Raw genomic sequence first — 23,352 nt, forward strand, 5'->3', positions numbered from 1 at the left:
AAATACGCCATGTATAATTGTATTTAAAATATAGGATGAAGATCCAACAAAATTATATACCAAAATATGCCAAATTGGCTAGAAACTTCGTTTTCTCAAAAAACAACTGTTTCCTACATCATGACAGTCTCGAAGACATTTTTGGTTACCGTCGATCTTGTTTGTCTATGCTATGCCTGGAGTTGCAATCTACATTGGCTGGACATCACAGGAAGCAGTCGTAGATCTAATGATAATCAATGATTTTAGACAGTACAACACATGTTTTCGAAGGGCTAATGACATGAAGTCATTACCCAAATTCCTTTCACTAGGTCATTCTATCAGAAGAAAACAAAAGACAAAATGTGCTCTTGACCCATTGAGTTGACAACCCACCAAGGAGTCGTGCTATCGAAGGAAAATGTTGTTTGCCATCTTCCATTACTATTATTCCTCTGGGGAATTCAATAGAAACAGATGGCGCAAAATCGAGAAGTTCGAGCAATTCGATACAGCTATGGGCGCCACTCGGGATATATGAGAAGATTAACAAACCTTTGAAAGGAATTTATCTTTCAAGTTCCAGTGAGTCAGTAGATATATGAGCGCCACTAAACCATGACTCGGTTAAGGCGCATCATAAGAGGGACCCATGAATCAAATTTAACACTTCATTAGCTTACAAATCTCAAATACCTTCAAGATTACAAGAATGTTGAAGAGTTGAACCCAATAAAAGGAAGGTAGTAAAACACCTTTTCTTAGGAAGTATAACCAAAAATTCCAGAATGGAACGGGATATCAAATATTTTGGCTTAAAATTCGATTAAGAAGATGTAAGCTTGAGGAAGATTGAGCATTTAATATCAGAAGTCATAAAACATGAACAATAATATTATATAGCATAAACCATCAATAGATGCTGTGTCCTAAGACAACACGAAAGCAGGAAGGAGCACTCAACTGCAGATTTGAGATTGATTTTACTAAATCATTACATTTACTCACGAAAAAAGCCAGTATGTATTCGCACAAGTGACATATACACTCAGAACTATCAATAACACATCTTTATCAGTAAGGAACGTTTCGAGGAGAAAGTCCTCACCTGATCTAGGGTAAAATGAAGAAGAATTCTCAAGCCCCTGCATTCAATAAATCATCGCAAAAGTTGCCATAATATGAGGCCTATGTCATAGTTCGAGCTTGACAGGCCTGAGGCATTCACGATTTTTGCATCCTCTTGCAGCAATAGAAATAAATATTTGAACAACAGCCGGCTAGAATCATGCCAAGTACTTGAACAAGTTAGGATTATCCTTGTCTCTTTCCAGATAGTCACGAGTGATTAAATCTTCAATTCTCTTCTTAATTGCTTTGACGTCAGGCTGCAGAGTGCAAAGTTAAAGATCTATATGTTATCTTATGTATAATAAATATCAAACAAAATAGAAAACATTCAAACAGTCAATGATACCTTGAACATACGGCCTAATTGCTCGACACACTCCATTACCAACTGTTGATATCCTAAGACTTTCCGACTCTTCATGATTCGCACGATTGAGGCATCAATTGCATACCGTCTGTCTTTGTCAACATCTTCAACTACCTTCTTCTTCTCATCCACTGGAGGGAGAGGTATCTGAGTTCACATTGCAAGTTAGCAACAGATTCATGTACAAATAATACTTTGATTGATCTAACATCTTATTCTAACCCCTCCACGCCCCCACACCTTTTACAGTTGATAATTACGTTTTCCAGCCTTTTCTTCTCATTTGGTCGGTAATCTCTTTCCTAAAACAGGAGTAAGTAGAGAAGCGTACCTTGATTCTTCTCATTTTGTCCGTGAATTTTGAGTTAAACTCGAAAAGGTCAGTGGGAGAAACAGTTTTGGTGTTTGGCTCCTTGTTCAGAATCTTATACTTAGCACATGAAAGTGAATGAAGGAGCCTAACAACATCATCATCCGATAGGTTTAACTGAGTCATGATTTCCTGATAACTCAATTTATCCGAAGCATTGAACAACAGCAAGGCAGCAGCCTGGAATAAGGAATTGCAGGTCTAGTCACTATCATTATCAGTTACAGAAACAACGACTCGTGCATAAACAAGGTATCGCTGTGTTGCCAAGTTACCTGGTATGTCGTCACAATAAGCTCTATCGTTTTTGGTTCGAATTTGCCATTTATGTTACAAGTACCCAAAGAATATATCCACGTAAGTTTTCTATGCTTTGTTTTTGTCTGGTAGAACTCCCTAAACACTTCAACGCACTTAACCTAGCACAAAAGTCAATTTGATGATTAAAAGAAGTCAGCAACAAGATAAGTTTCAAGACAAACACGAAATCATTCAACACAATCGTACCATCTCAGCCGGAAGGTTAAGATCAAAGGACTTGTAACTTGGCCAAAAACCAGTCGTTAGGACGGTTACTGTTAGGTCTATCCCTGGACTGGCATTTGAATTGTTGCTAAGATATTCCTCAAAGCTGGCTTGATTTTCCCTAGCTAGTGTCAAATCCGTGACCTAGTTTAGTTCCAAAGAAGGGAAACTTATGCAATGTCCTGATAAATGAATCCTGATTCACAATATAAGACTAATTAATGTGCCAGCTCACCATCCCCTCCATTTTTGAGGTAAATTGCCCACCACATTGTTGTTTCAATTTTGTCAGGATACTTCTTTCATGCTCGTCATTAGCACTTTTATCAAATAACAGCCGCCGAGCAAGCTTTTTCCTGTTTGCAGCAGCATACGAAAAATAAAAGGTAAATCGTTATAAAGCACAGTAAACACACCAAGCAACTGCCTAGCTGGGGAACTCACCGATAGAATTCAGCAAATAAATCCTTATCGCTGATATAAGCAAGTAATTTTACCACCTGCAGAATATTTAGAGCCTCAATCACAGCTTTCAACATACTTCAATAAAACAGTTGTTAAACTTAAAGCATGATATACATGATATGCACCTTCTCCAATGTATCTTCAATAGCTTCATCGCTCAATTTTTCACTCCCTCCCTTTTTAAGGATGTTGTCACAGAATGTGGCAAGGAGTTCTGCACTGGAACTTCCAGTAACACCCTTATTGCAGAAAACCTCGAAGGCCTCTTTAAGAGCCTAGAATGGATGGACAAAAATGGGAAAACATATAACTGTCTAGAGCCCTTCAAAAGCATGATAAAATAAGTCATGAATCAGCTATAAATTCTAACCTTGTGGAAAAGAGTGTGATTCAGAAAACAGTCATTCACATATGCCATGAATTTATCGTGGAGCTCGATTACTTTTCTGACAAAAACCTGAGTTCCAAACATAGGTTACTTTCATTATTTCATCGATGATGAAAAACCACGAGAATTCAGAAATATTTACCTGTTCCTGTAATCCAACGACATCTTTCTTTTCTGCCTGTAACAAAAGGTTAGACAAATTTTCAACTATCAACATAGTATTTGAAAGTTACAACGGCGTCTTCAACTATTATTGCAACATAGTATTTGAAAGTAAACCAACAGCATAGTTTAGGGAGTGAGTCTCATGTGAGACCATATAACAGATCATAATCTGTGAGACGGGTCAATCCTACCCATATTCACAATAAAAAGTAATACTCTTAGCATAAAAAGTGATACTTTTTCATGGGCGACCCAAATAAAAGATCCGTCTCACAAATAATACCCGTGAGACCGTCTCACACAAGTTTTTGCCTAGTTTAGGAGATACATGAATGAGTAACCAAACAGAAGGAACACCAAAAAAATCCACATTGGTTTCCCGGTGCAAGAATACATGGATCATTCTAAACCAAATAATAGATTTTAGACATATCCTCCAAGACTTTTCACGCATTTGTTCTCTAATGACACTCGTAACCTAATAAGCCTGAATATTCTATGGTCAGTTTTGAAATAAATGAGAATAAGAAACAGATCGAAAATTGTCTTGAAAATTTGACACAAGAACTTGAGAAAAAACATGCTTCTATATTACTCAGCGAGAAATCATCCCACTTTGAACTATTCATTAAGAATAAACACAGCTTTGTTATTTTCCATTTCTTTTGCAACAGATGCTGCTTCTCTTCCTGAATACTGAATCAAACCCATAATTATGCAGGCAAACACAAATATTGCTCAGAAATTAAAGACGATACAACTAAATGTATGACAATATGATTCATACAGCCACTAGAGGACAGACACCATTACAATTCACTCCCAAGTCTGGAGCCATGATATTGAATAAAATCACTTTTATATAGCACTCCACTTCCCATAATGTTAGTAGACACATAAAACAATAAATCAACGAGAACGATCCATTTGTTCAATTAACTTTTCATATCCATCAAATATATTTTATCATACCACAGTACAGAAGATTAAAAACTTCAAGCCTTTAGCAACACATAAACACCGTTCCGTAACAAAAAACTTACATTCTATAAATTAATTAAATAAAACAAGCACTCAGTTAAAAGACCCAAAGAACAAACCTTCTTGTTGCTTGCAGCATCTTCTGCTTGTTTAACCAAAGCTGTGCCTTCAGCAGTAACATGCTGAGGTTGGGAAATATTATTCGTTAAACTAAAAATAACTCGGTAAATATATGGGTAGCATGGAATTACAGATTAAAATACTTTCCACGAGAAAAACTCAATATTTACTCACTCCTCACCTGCTTAAATATATTAGCAACAGGGTCTAAGCCTCGAGGTATTTTTGAGAAGAGTCTATACATCCTAGACAAATCCACCACCTAATGGATTAAATGCTAGGATTAGCATCAAAGAATGGCAAAAAATATAACATTCAAAATAGCAAGGACATCGTATTGCAAGTACCTTGTCATCCCTCAGCAACGCATGACAACCTGAGTGCTCCTTCTCCAGCAGTTGGGTGGCATACACAGACAATAGCTCATGTTGTACTTTCTACCAAGAGAATTAGGTTCAAATGTGTCAGAATAGATCTTACTAAAATGAATCAGAAACACCATGATTGGAATGAAACACGTCATTCATACACCCACTTCGAAAAACTGATTAGTTAAGAGCAAGAACACACCTCAAGCAACTTTGTCTCACTACTCGAATGAAGGTAATGAGAAACTCTATCCTTCTCTCGTTTCAGACACTCCTCCGCCTGCATTTCAAACAACTATAAGCAACTAAATTTAAAAGCAATTTGGTTAGGGACACCTCGTTTCCCAATAAGGTAAACTTTTTTCTTAGCAAATCCCAACTAGTTTGAGAACATTTTGATAATGAATGCAACGCGTGTATTTTTTCCACATATTTTTTCGTTGAAGTCAAAAGGACTAAAGAATTCTGAATCAAAAGGAAATTGTACTTTCAACATATAGTCTGGACATGAATCATCTAAGATCCAATTGGAAGCCTTCCGAGAATAGTAAGCTGCAGTGGAATTCAGCATTGCTGCTTCAAAATCATTTTCATATTGATCCATCTGTCCCATTCCAATTTCTACAAAAATATCTAATACATTCTTTAATAAAGCACGATCAATTTGCTCTCCTTCCCGTTCTTGATCAATCTGGCAAAAAGAATTGCATATAAACCTCAAAATAACATGTAGATCGATATTAATAACGTATTCAACAAAACACAAACATACCAGAGATATAACAGCATCTCTTACTTTCCCATTTACCTCTTGGTACACCTGAAACCATAAGACCAGTTCCAAATAACCAAAAACTAAGAGAAAATGGTAAAACAAAAGGATGAAACAAAGCCCTGGAGAAATGAAAGAAAACTAGAACGTAGAAAAATCAGCTCAAAGTTTTTTTTCACTTAAAGCAAAAGAGTCACATAACAAAGGATGAAACAAAGCTGAGGGAAATGAATAGAAAACTAGAACATGTGAAAAAATCAGCTCAAAGTTTTTTCAAGAGTCACATTTACAGATAAGAAAATCAAGAGATGATAAAACAAGATTGAAGCCAAAAGTTACCAGGTCACGGAAGCATGTCAGGCCCACTTCTTTAAGAGCCGGGAGTGACCTTCTTGCTATGAAGTACCGGTCAAGGTAGTAAAAGAATCGTGAAAGCCATCGCACCATAATTTTATGATTTAACCACCTATTCACAAGTTCCCTCAACATGAATTCATCGTGCTTCTCTCTCAAAGAAGGCAATACCTAGAAAGGCAAAAAAAAAAGCCAATGCTAAAGCAAGGACACAGTCAAATAAATGCAAAATATATTCTAGAAGGATTTATCAAGCCATGGTAACATGGATCATGGTTAATTGCGCTTGAAGTTCATTTTCAAGGTAAATGCCCTCAAAGCTTGAAATTTAGCACATGTCAGAATAGAGAAAATCGACCTCGTACTCCAGACGTGTTTACGGTATGCTATACCACTAGCCAAAATGTCTATTTAGGTTAAATTCTAAAATGTTTGTCACATAATGCCGAAGCAAACCTAAGTTCTCAGTGACTGCGGACGTAGTCCACGGGCTGAACAAAGACCAAAAACCAATTCCTTGCTTCGCTCTTCCTGTGGAGCTAAAAAGTAAGATACAATAGGAGAAGGGAAAGTATTTTCCTTACTCTCACTATCTGCCAAGACACAATGTTTGGGACAATTCCACCCAGAAGGTCTGATCTGGATAGAGGCCTATAAGAGGTACTGACATTTAATTCCCTAGAACAATTCGTTTCCACTGTCTACATTAATTGAAATTGGAGATCATTCTGCAAATGCATAGATTCAAGCTTAATTCACTAAGGGAAAAGAAACCATCCGGAATGACTCAAGTAAATCACAATATTTCATAATCAGTACCCAAAACATGAATTAACACTTCCATCTAAATGCTTGTAATAAAGTTCCTCATCACGATCTAAATTCATCCTTACCGTTGATGTAATATACTCTTCAAAAGACTCCCTGTACTTGTCATACAATTGCTGAGAATAGTCATGCGGAGGTTTCTGAGTACACATGTTATAAATTGTCCTGTTCAAGGTAATTAAAAAAGAATATTATGAACACTTGACAAGTTAGTAATAGTCTAAAAATTAAAGTTTAATTATAGTAAGTACTGAAGTACAACGTGTAGAGCATCATGTAGTCCTCTGAGCTGAATTGCGGCTCGGGTAACCCTTCAAGAATATTTTTCAATTTAGTAATCCCTTTTTGCATAAAGTCCCATCCTTGTTCTAAATCAATGGTATTCCGCTGGTTCATAGTCATCTTCGATAATAACTCAAGATTAACACTAAGCCGACAAGTAGTTCTAGTCCAAAGCCTGCTAGGACATAAATGAAAAAATAAATCAGCGGAAAGACACCATCTGTGATCATAAAAATTCAGTACTTGGGAGAAGAACAAACAGAAAATTGCAAATGGTAAAACACGATGAAAATCGATCCTCGTTGAAATGATTGAATCTGATCAGATATAATAAAACAGCAACTAATTTCAGCAAAAATGCCTTCAATAAAAAACCTAGGCATAATAAATGCACTTAGAACAAATAAACCAAACAATCAGAGAACGGCTTGGCATTGCACTAAAATCATGAAACAGAGAGTAGAATCATTGATGCAAAACATGAAGAGACAAAACTAACAACATTATTTGTTAAAGTATCTCCAGAACCTCAACATGAAATCAACTATATTTCCGATCACAACATATTACCATACTGGGCAATCGCATATTCACACTGCTCAACAATGAGACTAATAATTTATTTTAAAAAAAAAAAAGAATTTCACAAGAAAGTGTGATAAAATACGCTGAAATATTTCCCAAACAAGTGTTCCATATGTCAGAATTGAAATCATTCGCGACATCACAAGTAAAACAATGATAAGAAAAAGGCTCTACTATAGCCTAGAAATTTGACATAGGCTAAGAATATCATCATCAACGACCCAACACAACCCTACCTCAACCAACAAATAATAATTTGAACAAATAAAACCCTAACAATCAGCAGAAACAAATAACCTCGTAAAATTCCATATAATCCCAATCCAACAATCAATTTCAAACAAAAATTGTTAATAAATTACCTCGAAATCACGATCACCTACGAAACAAAAACCGGAAATTCGTCGCCGACGGAGCACACCGACAGCGAATTCAGGCGCAGCAGAAAGACTAGCACACACAATAATCACACACAGCGCAACAATATCGCCGGTGTATGCATGCGCCTACCTGAGGAGAGAAATTTGGGAGAATTGTGAATCTTTTTTTTTTTAATTTTTATTCGCCCTTTTTTCCCTCTATTATCTGGGCGGCCTCCCTTTCATAAAGATTATAATTGTTGAAAATAATATATTTGAATATTGAAAAAGTAATAGTTGAATATTTGAATGTTGAAAATAATAGTCGTAAAGTTAGAAATTTGTGTGTAATGATGTAGGTAATGATGTATTTTATTTTTTGGATTATGTGTAATGAAATTTTATAAATAGATCTCTCATTTGTGACGAAAATCACAATTGAGTAGAGAGAAAAATATTATAAAGTGTGTAGTTTGGTAAATTTTGAGAGTTTGAGATTTTTACTTTTTACCATAAATTTTTACTTTTTCACAACACGTTATCAGCACGAAGCTCTAGAAGTCTCCTATCCTTTTCCAAGCTCTAAACAGAAGAAAAAGGTAACAAAAGTAATAATATTTATTTTACTGTTATTTATTTATTGTGTATATATTTAATATAATATAATGTTATTATTAATAATAAAAATAATTTTTTCAAAAGCTTGTTATAAATCCTGGGAGGATGTTAAGACGACATCCCACACTCCCGGTAAGGGATACGACAAGTATAAAAGCATGTAAGATTTTTAAACAAAATAAATTATGGCACTTCATTATAATAATGTGATATGATATACATAATTATTTAAACATGTCTAATTATTACCATAAAATTATACAAATACATACATTATTTTTTTGTACACCAACGGTCATAAACGGTAACAAAACGGATAGTTTTTGCCCTATAAATATGATCTCACAAACTCTTTCAATCACTCCAACTTTCTCTTCTTCTCTAAAAATTATTCTTCATTAAAATTTTCGAAGAAAAAAGAAGATGGCTTTCTCAAGGATATTTTTAATTATTTTGGTTATCATACTCACGAGTTTTGTATTTATCGGAGAATATCCTCCGTGCGTTTTCTTTATTTCTACAAATACTTGTACTTGTTGTTTATCCGTTACTTTGTATTGCAATATTTATTAACTAATAAAATGCTATCGTAATTTTTTTAGTACCACCATGTCAAATTTAACAAAGCTCGAATTTGTTGCGCTCGACATCACGAGAAAGAATTATATGCCATGGACTCTAGATGTAGAAATGCATCTTGAGTCATTGGGTCTAAGCGAGACCATTAAAGAAAATGACATATGCACGTCACAAGAAAAGGCAAGAGCCATGATATTTTTGCGTCGACATCTCGACGATGGATTGAAATGTGAATATCTGACTGAAAAAAATTCCATGGCTTTGTGGAAGGGATTAAAAGAAAGATTCGAACATATAAGAGAAGTTATACTTCCGACCGCCCGAGATGAATGGAATACATTGAGATTCCAAGACTTTAAAAAAGTCAGTGATTACAATTCTGCGATGTATAGAATAATCTCGCAATTAAAATTTTGTGGACATGAGGTCACAGAATTTGAGATGCTTGAGAAAACATTTTCCACGTTTCATGCATCAAATATTACTCTACAGCAATAATATAGAGTACGTGGATTTGCGAGATATTCTGAACTCATCGTCTGTCTTCTTGTGGCGGAAAAGAACAACGAGCTATTAATGAGAAATCATCAGTCCCGACCCACAGGATCAACAGGATTTCCAGAAGCAAATGCTGTAAGTAAAAATGAATTTAAACCTGGAAACCAAAATCAATTTCAAAGACAAGGTTTTGGTCGAGGTCGAGGTCGTGGAAGTGGACGTGGACGTGGACGTGGAATTGGTCGTGGTCGTGGACGCGGCCGTGGTTTTGAAAATAATAGAGATAGTTATTTTTATAACTCATCTCAAAAGAGCGTCCCAAACCATCCACTGAAAAGGCATCATGAGAATACAAGTGTTAATGAGAATCACTCAAAAAGATATGAAAGTTCTTGTTACAGATGTGGTACTCCAGGACATTAGTCCAAAGTTTGTCGAGCCCCTGAGCACCTTTGTAAACTTTATAAAGAATCATTAAAGGGGAAAGAAAAGGAGACCAACTTCACTGAACGCAGTGACCGTTTGAGTGATTCAACTCATTTTGATACTGGTGATTTTATGAATGATTTCTCTGGAAATGATCAACATGTTGGTGGGATAGAAATGAACAATTTTGATGCTACAGATTTTCTCAATGATTTCTTTGAAAATGAACAATATAATGGTAGAATATAAATGTACAATAATTTATTTTTCATGTATTCATAGAATAATGTTTTATTGTATAATTATGATATGTGTTATATTTAAATATATATTGCCAGTAATTTATTTCATTGCATATTTTTTTGAAGTTCAAATATGGAAAATGCTATGAGCAAAACTAAAGTTTGCATACCCGATAGTGGTACAACGCACACTATCCTCCGAGATAAAAGATATTTCTTGGAACTAAAACCAACAAAAACAACGGTGAATACAATATCAGGTCCTGTAGACTTGATTAAAGGATGTGGTAAAGCACAATTTTTGTTACCTAATGGTATAAAATTTTTGATCAATGATGCTTTATATTCACCACAATCGAAAAGAAATTTGTTGAGTTTTAATGATATATATTCCCATGGGTTTGATACTCAAACAATGAATGAAGGGAATGAGAAATATATGTGTCTTATCACATATAAATAAGGAAAGAAATATGTGATTGAAAAACTACCAATGCTCCCTACTGGATTGCATTATACACATATAAGTCTCATTGAATCAAACATGGTAGTTGATAATTATTCGATATTAACCAATTGGCATGATCGATTGGGACATCCCGGTTCAACAATGATGCGAAGAATTATAGAAAATACACATGGTCATCCACTGAAAGACCAGAAGATCTTTCAGAATAATAAGTTTCAATGTAAAGCATGTTTTCTTGGAAAACTTATTATAAGACCATCACAGTCAAAATCCAAACTGAATCACCAATGTTTCTTGAACGTATTCAGGGTGATATTTGTGGACCAATCCATCCACCATGTGGACCATTCAGATACTTTATGGTATTGATTGATGCCTTCAGCAGATGGTTACATGTATGTTTATTGTCAACTCGAAATGTTGCATTTGCAGATTACTTGCTCAAATAATAAAATTGAGGAATCAGTTTCCGGATTATACAATCAAGAAAATTAGACTTGATAATGCTGGTGAATTTACTTCCCAGACTTTCAATGATTATTGTATGTCTATGGGAATCATTGTTGAGCATCTTGTTGCTCATGTACATACACAGAATGGATTGGCTGAATCATTGATTAAACGTCTGCAAATGATTGCTAGACCAATGATTATGAAAACAAAGCTCCCTATTTCTATATGGGGACATGCAATTTTACATGCTGCTTCATTAATTCGCATCAGACCAAGTGCATATCATAAATACTCCCCATTAGAGCTTGCATTTGGTAAAGAACCAGACATTTCTCATCTGAGAATTTTTGGATGTATGGTGTATGTGCCTTTTGCACCACCACAACGAAAGAAAATGGGACCTCAAAGGAAAATGGGACCTCAAAGAAAGGTTGGGATTTATATCGGTTATGATAGTCCATCAATCATTCGATATCTTGAATCTCAGACAGGCGACGTGTTCACAGCACGTTTTGCTGATTGTCATTTTAATGAGGAAATCTTTCCAATGTTAGGGGGAGAACAGATACATACCGAAAAGAAAATTACATGATATATATCATCATTGTTACATCTGGATCCAAGAACAAAACAATGTGAAAAAAATGTACAACAAATTGTACACTTGCAAAGAATACCAAATCAAATACCAGATGCATTTGCAGACACAAAAGGGGTAACTAAATCATATATACATGCTAAAAATGCCCCTGCTCGAATTAAAATTCCAAAGAAACAAATGAAAGATACTCATGATGTCATTAAACGCCTGAAGCGTGGAAGGTCAATCGGTTCCAAGGATAAAAATCCTCGAAAAAGAAAATTCATAGAGAAACACGATGATCACAAAATAAAGAATGATGTTTCTGAAGAAACACATGATGATCACAAAATAGAGAATGATGTTCCTGAAGAAACACATGATGATGAAAATATTCTGTCAGAACCACAAACTGACGAGAATCATGAAATCTGTATCAATTACATTAATACTGGAAAAATATGGAACCGAAAAGATATAGATGAAATTGATGATATATTTTCTTATAATGTGGCAATCGACATCATAAATGATTACGAACATCATGAACCAAAATCTTTTGGTGAATGTAAAAATCGGCAGGATTGGATAAAATGGAAAGATGTCATCCAGGTTGAATTAGATTCGCTAAATAAACGTAATGTTTTTGGACCTATAGTCCTTACACCTGAAGGTGTAAAACCTGTTGGATACAAATGGGTTTTTATTCGAAAGCGAAATGAGAAAAATGAAATAGTAAGATATAAAGCTCGACTTGTTGCACAAGGTTTTTCTCAAAGGCCTGGAATTGATTATAAAGAAACGTATTCTTCTGTTATAGATGCAATTACGTTTCGGTATTTGATTAGCTTGGCGGTGTCTGAAAATTTAGAAATGCGTCTTATGGATGTTGTTACAGCTTACTTATATGGATCACTTGATAGTAATATATATATATGAAAATCCCTGAAGGATTTAAGATGCCTGAAGCACAAAGTTCAAAACCCAGGGAATGTTATTCTGTGAAATTACAAAGATCATTATATGGGTTAAAGCAATCAGGTCGAATGTGGTATAATCGATTAAGTGATCACTTGATGAAAAAGGGATATGTAAATAATTCAATATGCCCTTGTGTTTTCATTAAGAAAACAACATCCGGATGCGTAATTATTGCTGTATATGTTGATGATTTAAACGTCATTGGAACGAATAAGGAAATTCAAGAAGTTGTGTCATACTTGAAGGAAGAATTTGAAATGAAGGATCTTGGAAAAACCAAGTATTGTCTGGGTTTACAAATTGAACAAAAAGAATGTGGAATGTTTGTTCACCAGACAAATTATACAGAAAAGATCCTTAAACGTTTTAATATGGATAAAGCAAATCCTTTAAGTACTCCAATGGTTGTTAGATCATTAAACATAGAAAAAGATCCATTCCGTGCATGTGAAGATGATGAAGATATTCTTGGTCCAGAAGTACCATATCTAAGTGCCATCGGTGCCCTTATGTACCTTACAAATTGTATAAGGCCTGATATATCTTTTGCCGTGAATCTGTTGGCAAGATTTAGCACATATCCAACAACGAGACACTGGAACGGAATTAAATATATATTCCGTTATCTACGAGGAACGACAGACTTGGGACTTTTGTATTCAAAAGCTGCTAATCCAAGTATAATTGGTTATGCCGATGCTGGATACTTATCTGATCCACACAAGGCACGTTCCCAAACTGGATATGTATTTACTCGTGTAGGCACTGCAATATCTTGGCGTTCACAGAAACAAACGCTCGTAACAACTTCATCAAATCATGCCGAGATTATTGCACTACATGAAGCAAGTTGTGAATGTGTGTGGTTAAAATCAATGACCCAACATATCCAAATCTCATGCGGATTATCATTCGATGAGAAGCCTGTGATACTATATGAAGATAATGCTGCATGTGTTGCTCAAATGAAAGAAGGATACATAAAAAGCGACAGAACTAAACATATTCCTCCTAAGTTCTTCGCATTCACCAAGGAGCTTGAGAAGAATAAATGTATTGATGTTCGTCACATTCAATCAAGTGAAAACTCATCAGATCTCTTCACAAAGGCACTTCCTACGTCAATATTCAGAAAGCACATATATAATATTGGGATGCGCAATCTACGAAATTTGTGAAGAATTGTTCATGTCAACATCAGGGGGAGTTTACGTGACTGCACTCTTTTTCCCTTGCTATGGTTTTTATCCCAATAGGTTTTTCCAAGTAAGGTTTTTAACGAGGCAGTACAAAACACGTAATGAAGACATCATCGTATCATGATCATCATCACAAGGGGGAGTGTTGAAAATAATATATTTGAATATTGAAAAAGTAATAGTTGAATATTTGAATGTTGAAAATAAGAGTTGTAAAGTTAGAAATTTGTGTGTGATGATGTAGGTAATGATGTATTTTATTTTTTGGATTATGTGTAATGAAACTCTATAAATAGATCTCTCATTTGTGACGAAAATCACAATTGAGTAGAGAGAAAAATATTATAAAGTGTGTAGTTTGGTAAATTTTGAGAGTTTGAGATTTTTACTTTTTACCATAAATTTTTACTTTTTCACAACAATAATATTATTATTCAATTATTATTTTTCAATCTTATTTAATTAAATAATAATATATTTGAGCATCTTTGATCGGTTTTCTCTTCGTATTTTCTAAAATATTTGTATTAAACACAACTTTAGACTTTGATTATTTTTTATTTTCGGTAATTGTTTTGAATTAATTGGTCCAAATTGATTTTGCTAAGTATTTGATCCAGCTATTTTATTATATTATATTATATTATAATTTTCTCCAAATTTTTTTTAAGTTTCTGGATTTTTTTAAATGATAATAAAGTAAAATGCTAGTTTGAATTTACCAGATTTTCTAATACTTTTAATTTAAATCATCACCTCCAAACACAAACACGAGTTTATTCTTGTTATATGAATTATGCAGAAAAATATCGATGTTAAATAAACAATATTTGAAGGAGTTGCCGACTTTTGACAAAAAAAATGTCAGAACAAAATAAATCTAAGTTGGTGAATGAAAACCAAATATTAACAAAATGTGATCCCAGGTTTACTCATTTCATAATGAGTAGGTCTCTTGTGAGACGGTATCACGAATCTTTATCTGTGAGACGAGTCAATCTTACCGATATTCACAATAAAAAGTAATGCCCTTAGCATAAAAAATAATATTTTTTCATAGATGAGCTAAATAAGATATCCGTATCACAAAATACGACCCGTGAGACCGTCTCACACAAGTTTTTTTTTTTCATTAATACCCAAATTGGAAGACGGTATTTATTTACATTTATTTTAATTTTATCAAGTATTGCTTAGTTTATAAATTCTAAAAATAAATTGAAAAAAAACTTATAAACTGTCACAAGATATATGGAGTCGTGTCGTTGTCGAATTTATTGCGTAGAGATTTTATAATTGATTATATTCAATTTGGGGATTCTTTTTTTAATTCTTCGATCCCTGTTGAGGATATTTTGTTGAAGTGGGCCGATGAGATACGGCCACATTAAACTTCGAATACAGAAAATATGGGCCTATAACGCCAGAAGAAATCTCATAATCCTTTGCTGACGTGGAATTTTGATATATTGCACACCTAATCTGTATATTTACGTGAGTATTGATGAGATGACATTATTTATTGAATTTATAATTTTGATATGTTTTATCATGTCCAACATGTATGTGTCACCTCATCGGAACTAACATAAGTATGTATTGTGAATGTGCAACATATTAAAACTGTATAATATTAATTGTCTTATTTCAAATCGTCCCATAGAATAAGTGAACAACCCAAATATCATGTTCCGTTCTCTCGGAACACTTGTTAATTCTCAAAAATTCTCTTTTCGATAATCTTATTACCTTGCAATTCCTGAATTGGATCATTGACATGATCTTCATATCAATTCTAAGATTGAAAGCTTGTTGGTTTTCATTTAAAGGTGTTATATAAAACAACTCAAATATTTTGAGTCTAATAACAATTCAAGTACTAACTCAATATATATATATATATATATATATATATATATATATATATATATATATATATATATATATATATATATATATATTGAGTTGTAGTGTTCTTTGAGCTTTTGGGACTTTGAGTGGTGATTTAATACTTGTCTTTATTCTACGAATAAATAAAATTAAAAGGACAATAATTTATTGAAACCTTTCAATGTCATTTGCAATTTTGTAAAAGCTAGACTCTTTTTATAAAAAAAATAATTAAAAAGATAAATTATAATTTATTAAAAAATGTGTTAATTTTTTTATTAAAAAAATTTGGATAGAACGAGTAGCTAGTGTCTGGAACGTTGTAATTTGTGAATCAAAGTCAACAAATAGACCATCACTTTCAATTTCTCCCACACCTTTATCACTAATAATAATAATCAACTTTTGAAATATTGCAAAAATAATGGTGCACTTTGGTATATATATATAAATTAAGCACAAAAATTAATTTCATTTCTCATTTTTGTAAATTATATATATATATGTACACACACACATACACACACTATCAAAATTCAAGGAGAAATATAAAACGTAACTTTATGTTTCATCTAAGTTGTGTGTATTTGTAAGGAGAGTAGGTCTTTTGTGAGACAGTTTTACAAATCTTTCTCTGTGAGACGTGTCAACCCTACTGATATTCACAATAAAAAGCAATACTTTTAACATAAAAAGTAATATTTTTTCATGGATGACCCAAATAAGAGATCTGTCTCACAAAATACGACATGTGAGATCGTCTCACACAAGTTTTTGCCTTGTAAGTAAATTGATCTAATAAGTCAGAAGTTGCTATTAATGCAATAAGTTTTTTGTACAATTAGTCTGATTTTTACCAAAGCGACGGCATGACGTTGGAAACTGTCAACATATCTAACTGAAATTGAGAACTCTGGCGAAAATCGAATTAAATGTGTGAAAAATACCAATGTATAATTGCAACAAGACCTATATATATACTGACATTCGAAACATTGAAATTATAAATAAATCGAGAAAAAATGCCAAGATAATTAAAAAGGGCAGAATCTGCTCATCTCCGATCCAGCCTGATTGATTAATTTGTTGATTTGCTGCACGTTTATGTATAACAAAGAAAGATTTAAGAACCAAATCAGCGACCAACTTAATTTATATATGAGAAGACAATATTAATAAAAATACTTTTTTCTAGAAAAAAAAATAAAAAAAACATTAAATGATAATCTTGTTAAGATTGGAACTTGGACCTAACTCAACCTCAAAAGCTAGCTCAAGGGAGGAGGATTGTCCAAGCCAATATATATCACTCAAAGGTTATTTATCCAACCGATGTGAGACAATTAACACACCCCTCTCACGCCCAAGAATGAACATCTGGAGCGTGGAGTTTACAAATAAGCCAATTATGGGCAGAACGGGTGACCTAATTATAGGCAGTCCAACACATAACGGTGGAACCCGAGATCTGATACCATGTTAAGATTGGAACTTGGACCTAACTCAACCTCAAAAGCTAGCTCAAGGGGGAGGATTGTCCAAGCCAATATATACCATTCAAAGGTTATTTATCCAACCGATGTGAGACAATTAACATACCTTACACAAAATCAATAAAACCCCACAAATTAAAATTAATTTCACCTTCAAGAAAAGTATCTTTAATTTTTCAACTTGATCCCTACGAGGGTTTATTACTCGTATACAAGAAAAAATTCTCCTCCATTTGATCTTCAGTACCACTAGCCTTGCTTTGATTAACTTTATCCCCTTCAATCTCTCTATATCTATTCAAATACCTTTTCAAAGGTCCTGCATAATCATCGAACCCTAGCGTCTCCAGAGCGCAGCAGATATCGTCGCCGTTCACCGTCTTTCGCCTCTCCGTTCGGCACTTTTCCGAGGCTTCACTCGTGACAAATCCAATGAACTCAGACACGCACTCTTGCATAGTTTCTTTAGCTTCTTTCGAGATCTTCGCATTCGTCGGGAGAATATTTTTCATGATTCTACCGACGTTGGCTATTGGAAGCAGTCGTTCTGGCTCTTTGAGGTCATTTGAAGGGCTTGCTTCAGAATTATCTACCATTCTCAGAGAGAAAAGGGGATTTGGTTCGGAGAAGTTTAGGTTGTTTTTTGAGGATGATGACATGAATATAGGTGTTGGTCAAACTATAGATTATATTAATAATTTATGTTAATAATTCACACACACACACCTATATATATATAGGCAAAAACTTGAGTGAGACGGTCTCACGGGTCGAATTCGTGAGACGGATATCTTATTTGGATTATCCATGAAAAAGTATAATTTTTTATGCTAAGAGTATTACTTTTTATTGTAAATATGAGTCGGGTTGACCCGTATCACAGATTAGTATCCGTGAGACGGTCTCACATGAGACCCACTCATATATATAATATATAGGTGTGTACTCTGTGTATGAAGACAAAAATGTCGTATCTCATCTATATATTGTAAATTTGTCGTTTACAAGTTGATGCTATCAAGGCTTATATGTAGGGGTTGAGTCACGTTTTTATTTTTATCTGACTAGAATTTTTTAAATAATGGTTGAGCTAATATTAACAAATGAAATCTCGGACTACCGGAAAATAAGACAAAATTTTATGTATAAAAAATATAAGAAAAAAATGTTTTCGGGCGGACCGTGCTTGAATGAATTAGTCAAAACTGCCCAAAATCTCTTTCATGAATCTGTCATTAAAAGGTTCGATTGTTTTGTTAATAATGGTAAGATATGAAGTATATTTTGTTTGACAGTAAAATGAGTAGGATCGTATGTGACCGTAAATTTGTGTTTATCAGAATTAAGTGTTATGTGAAATTTTACAACATGTATCAGAATATATAAGTTTGTGACACAAACTGACTTTAAATAAATAATATGATAGATAATAAAATTTGCGCAAGTATGCCTCAGGCAAAAATAATCACTAGAAAATCAACGAATTTACACAAAAACTAACACTAAACCAAATGCTTCTTAAAAAAAACACATTAAAACAGTATATAAGGAAGCAAAACACGATGTCAAAACTGGAACAACAAACACATATCTTCATCCAGCTCCTTCACAGTTGTTTTCTGCAGATGTCTCCAACAATCATGATAACACGTGAAATCAGCACTTCTTCGATCAGCAGCAACCTTATAGATTGTTTTCTTTAAAGTTTATGACATGCAAAGGTGCAAGAGTATGTATATGTTTCTGCGTAAATCACCTTCTTTATTTACAGCAAAGTTTATTAACAAAGAAAGTATGGAAAATAAGAGTTTTATTATAAACAAATTCTATTTAAACAAAGATACCACATGACAAAAAATCTTAGCATAATTATCTCATTATCTAGAAAGACAAAAGCATAATTAGATTTAAGATCATATCAATAAGGAAAAATTAATCTTGAAAAATAAATTTAGTACGAAAATTATATTTCCATTCAATCATGATAGTGTATATAATTCATTTCACTTCAAGAAAATAGATTATCTATTTACGAATATCATACTTCGGTCTATTGTTAATGAAAAAAAAACATGTTATTTGTTAATTATTGCTTGGTTTTATGATCTCGATTCAACTAAAATTTGGTTTTGTAAATGCCAAATAATTAGATTAAAGTATCGTTTGGTGCAAATATAATATATTAATTGATTAGACATATTCATTTATACTGACTCAAGTTCTGTATATGATTAGAGTTATAAATCATTGTGTTATTTTTATTTGATTATCATCTATTTATTATACATCATTCGTCATCCCATTCTTCGAACCAAACCATATCTAGGACAAGATTCAATCTGTAAATTTGTTGAATTAACCAAGCTTCGCTAAGATCACTTCAAAAGTGGGTTGGGCGGACCATAAACACAATCAAATTGTAGTATAATTGAGAAAATCTCATTAATATATATTATATTTATATTATTATCCAATTTAAATTTAAAAATTTGCATTTTTTCGTTATGTAAGTTTGTCTATTTGCTATCTGGTCATTTAAATCGTCAAATTTCAGTTCTAGTATATCATCTTCCTATTTTTGACAGTTTTAGTCGTTTTTCTCGATGTAACGCTGATGCGACACCAATGTGACGTTGATTTGTGTAGTGTCACATCAATATTTTCGAATAAAAAAGATGACTTAAAACCGGTCAAAAATAAGAATATACATGATTAAGATTTAGGAATGAAATTTTATTACATAAATAACCAAAATTGCAAAAAATCTCGTTTGTATATTGAGAAAGAAACTTGTGAAGTAATTCAAATTTCTATTTCGCAACAATAATCTTTTAATTAAGCACTGAAAAATGCAATCAATGAGAAGATCAACCTTTTAATTAAAATCCACATATAATATTATATAAAAAATATTAAAGTTTCTTGGTTAGGCATAAGAAGCAATTTATCATTAAGGTGAGTCCGACCATGGAAGCTGACAGGGCAATAAGACACACTCCAATACATAGTATACGTACTAAATGCATATTAATGGATCGATCTTCGGGGATTCTCCAATGAGTTTTGTTGGATTTTCTTAGATCGATGTGGGACATTAAAATCTTCAAAAATAGGTTTTTATGATGGATCATGTTTATACATAGGACTCGAGACTCGAACCCAACTCAACCCCCAAAACTAGCTCAAAAGAAAGATTGTTCAAATCCATATATTCAATTCTCGGATATTTTATTCAACCGGTGTGAGACAACTAACGGTTAATCCATCCACATGGCAAAAAATGTGTGCATATAGACCGAGGTTTTATATATAAATCGGTAGAAGTCTGCCAAACCTCCCGTTGACGGTCATGAATTTTGTTTAAATAGTTGATGTGTGTTACTTGAGATGCATGCTTTTGCAGGATCAATGTCAACGTAAACAATTATAATTTATGAGCTTAATTAAATAGCTAATTGCGATGATCAAAATTTATGAAAGTAATTAAATAGCTCGTTGTGGTTTTCTGAAACGATTCCACCATTTAACTAATTGGGTTTGGTGAGGTAGCTAGTCATCTTCAATAACTTAGCAAGTGGGCTCTGACAATTAATGTATAATAAATGCGATCAGATTATCTAACGTATTAATTTTGTGAAATATATTTTCGACTCTATTCATGAAAATGTATTAATTTTTATATTACAATTAATAATTTTCACTTTAAGTATAGATTGAGTTGATGTGTCTCATATTGATTTTGAAAATTTCTTGATTATTATCATGATCGGTAACTTTGGTACGTTTATTTTTCAGATATATTTTTTATGTTCTAAATGTGGTTAAGTTAAATAATGATACTTAACTACGTACATATATTTAAAAAATGGATATATATGGTAATTAATGCAATAAAAAGATCGCTTTAAAATTATAATTTTTTAATTAACACTTGTTAATTAGAGTAGAGTGGGTCGAGAAAGTAGAGAATTTGTTCACTCGAATCAAAAGACTTTTGTATCAAAAAATAAATAAATAACAAAAAAATTAATTTTTTAATATTCATGTTGTGCAATATTCAATTGCTCTTAATTGTTAAGACATATCAATTAAAATATTTAAATTTTATCATTATCACTAATTATAAGTCTGGTAAAATAGTAGAAAAATTGTTCAAATTTTAATTTTATATCAAATTTAAATCACGTGTTCGATTTCCAAAATTTCTAAGTTGGCGTAATTAGTAAAAATGATGATAGTTGGGAAACAACAATTTTCTAGATAGAAAAGTAGTATTTAGACGGTTCACTAATATAAACTCCAAAATGATTAATTCTCGATCTAATACATCTGGATTCTAATATTAAAATTTAAGTATACTCGTCTCCGTTCTTCCAAATCAAGACTGTTAGGATCAAACATTTGTCACTAAGTCAAATGATATAGGTGTTAACTAATACACAACTTTATTTTGTTATACTTGTGTCAACACAGAGTGCACATACTTGAATGTTAATTGGTCAAGTTGTTATGTTCATGAGCCAATCGAGGTGCATACTTATATGCTGATATTGTTTCTTATACCTTAAATATCAATATTATCATTTTTATACCATCGGTCATGTCCCCAACAGAGATAGAATTACTCTTAAGATCTGACGTCACTATTTTGTAGCCCATCTAGTCACATATCTTGATAATACTCTCACTCATACACGTTTAACCTAATATTTCTCCAAGATGTTTTTATAGAAAAATGTTTATTGAGAGACTGAACTCATGACTTTGCTCTGATACTGACTGTTTGGACCACTAAGCCAAAAACTATAGCTGTTAGACAAGGGGCGACTTTATTTCCTTATACATGTGACAACGCGAAGTGCACATACTTGAGTGCTAATAGGTCGTGCTCTGAGGCCCATGAGTCAGATGAGGTGCATGTCTATCTGGCGATGCTGTCTCATACCCTTTAGAGATCGATCTTACCATTTTCCTACCGTCGCTAATGTCCCCAACATAGATAATATTATTCGTTAGGATATGACATCATTCTTTTACTGCGCATTTAGTCAACCAGATCAAAAGGCACAACATCGGGGCCTTGACGCACGAAAACTTCTCAAGAGATCATTCATATCAGTACTACTCTCTTTCATACATGGATAACCCAACAAAATTTTTTTTGTAACAAGTATCAATATAAAAATACACGAATTTATAAAACTTGACAAATGGTTAAGATTCAGAATCTTATAATCAGTGTCCATATTATAAATTACAAACAAACATACTTAAACATTAGAGAAGCAATTAAAAAAATTATAAAGTTTCACCCACCCAATGATGTAATAATAAATGCATTTTTTCCTAATTACAATAAATAAGATTCGAATCTGAATGAATATTCTTCCCGATGAACCCTAAAAATCCCATTATACTATGAAATAAGAGATGTTGTTTTCATTCATGTTTATGTCGTTTTATGAAACTTAATTGCATGTTCCAAGACACTCGGACAAACCAACGTTATTTCTCGACAAATTTTTATAACTTATTTAAATAATATATTATATAAAATTTCAATAAATAATTTAAAAAAATTACATTGTTTTTGGTTCTATCTCGCTTCATGTACCTACCCATGTGTGGATAATTGTGACGTTCAACCAAATCAAATCAAAAAAATTTAAGACAATAGATTTTGTTTCTTAATGAGTATTTTTTTTATTGGCAAAAATTTGTGTGAGACGGTCTCACGGGTCGTATTTGTGAGACAGATCTCTTATTTGGGTTATCTATGAAAAGATATTACTTTTTATGCTAAGAGTATTAGTTTTTATTGTGAATATGGGTAGGATTGACCCGTCTTACAGATTAAGATTCGTGAGATGGTATCACCACTT

At 33.0% G+C, this 23,352-nt stretch overlaps 2 protein-coding genes across 2 annotated transcripts; both read right to left on the reverse strand.

Moving 5' to 3' along the window:
* Window positions 1–963: 963 nt before the first annotated feature.
* Window positions 964–8,292, reverse strand: LOC140830752 (cullin-1). Its single transcript, XM_073194222.1, has 20 exons — window positions 8,046–8,292; window positions 7,079–7,273; window positions 6,882–6,981; window positions 5,974–6,159; window positions 5,635–5,682; window positions 5,350–5,553; window positions 5,065–5,142; window positions 4,842–4,931; window positions 4,676–4,756; window positions 4,494–4,556; window positions 3,371–3,406; window positions 3,211–3,297; window positions 2,966–3,115; window positions 2,820–2,875; window positions 2,611–2,731; window positions 2,358–2,519; window positions 2,126–2,269; window positions 1,812–2,030; window positions 1,460–1,627; window positions 964–1,370 (listed from the first exon to the last, which is right to left on the reverse strand). Exons 2-20 carry the CDS (start codon window positions 7,216–7,218, stop codon window positions 1,269–1,271), a joined length of 2,235 nt encoding a protein of 744 aa, XP_073050323.1. The 5' UTR covers window positions 7,219–7,273; window positions 8,046–8,292; the 3' UTR covers window positions 964–1,268.
* Window positions 8,293–17,658: 9,366 nt separating this feature from the next.
* Window positions 17,659–18,066, reverse strand: LOC140830012 (nuclear transcription factor Y subunit B-5-like). The gene has a single exon (XM_073193292.1). It carries the CDS (start codon window positions 18,064–18,066, stop codon window positions 17,659–17,661), a length of 408 nt encoding a protein of 135 aa, XP_073049393.1.
* Between the last annotated feature and the right edge of the window lie 5,286 nt (window positions 18,067–23,352).

Source organism: Primulina eburnea, chromosome 4, assembly GCF_022965805.1.
Source record: "Primulina eburnea isolate SZY01 chromosome 4, ASM2296580v1, whole genome shotgun sequence".
Classification (NCBI taxonomy): Eukaryota; Viridiplantae; Streptophyta; class Magnoliopsida; order Lamiales; family Gesneriaceae; genus Primulina; species Primulina eburnea.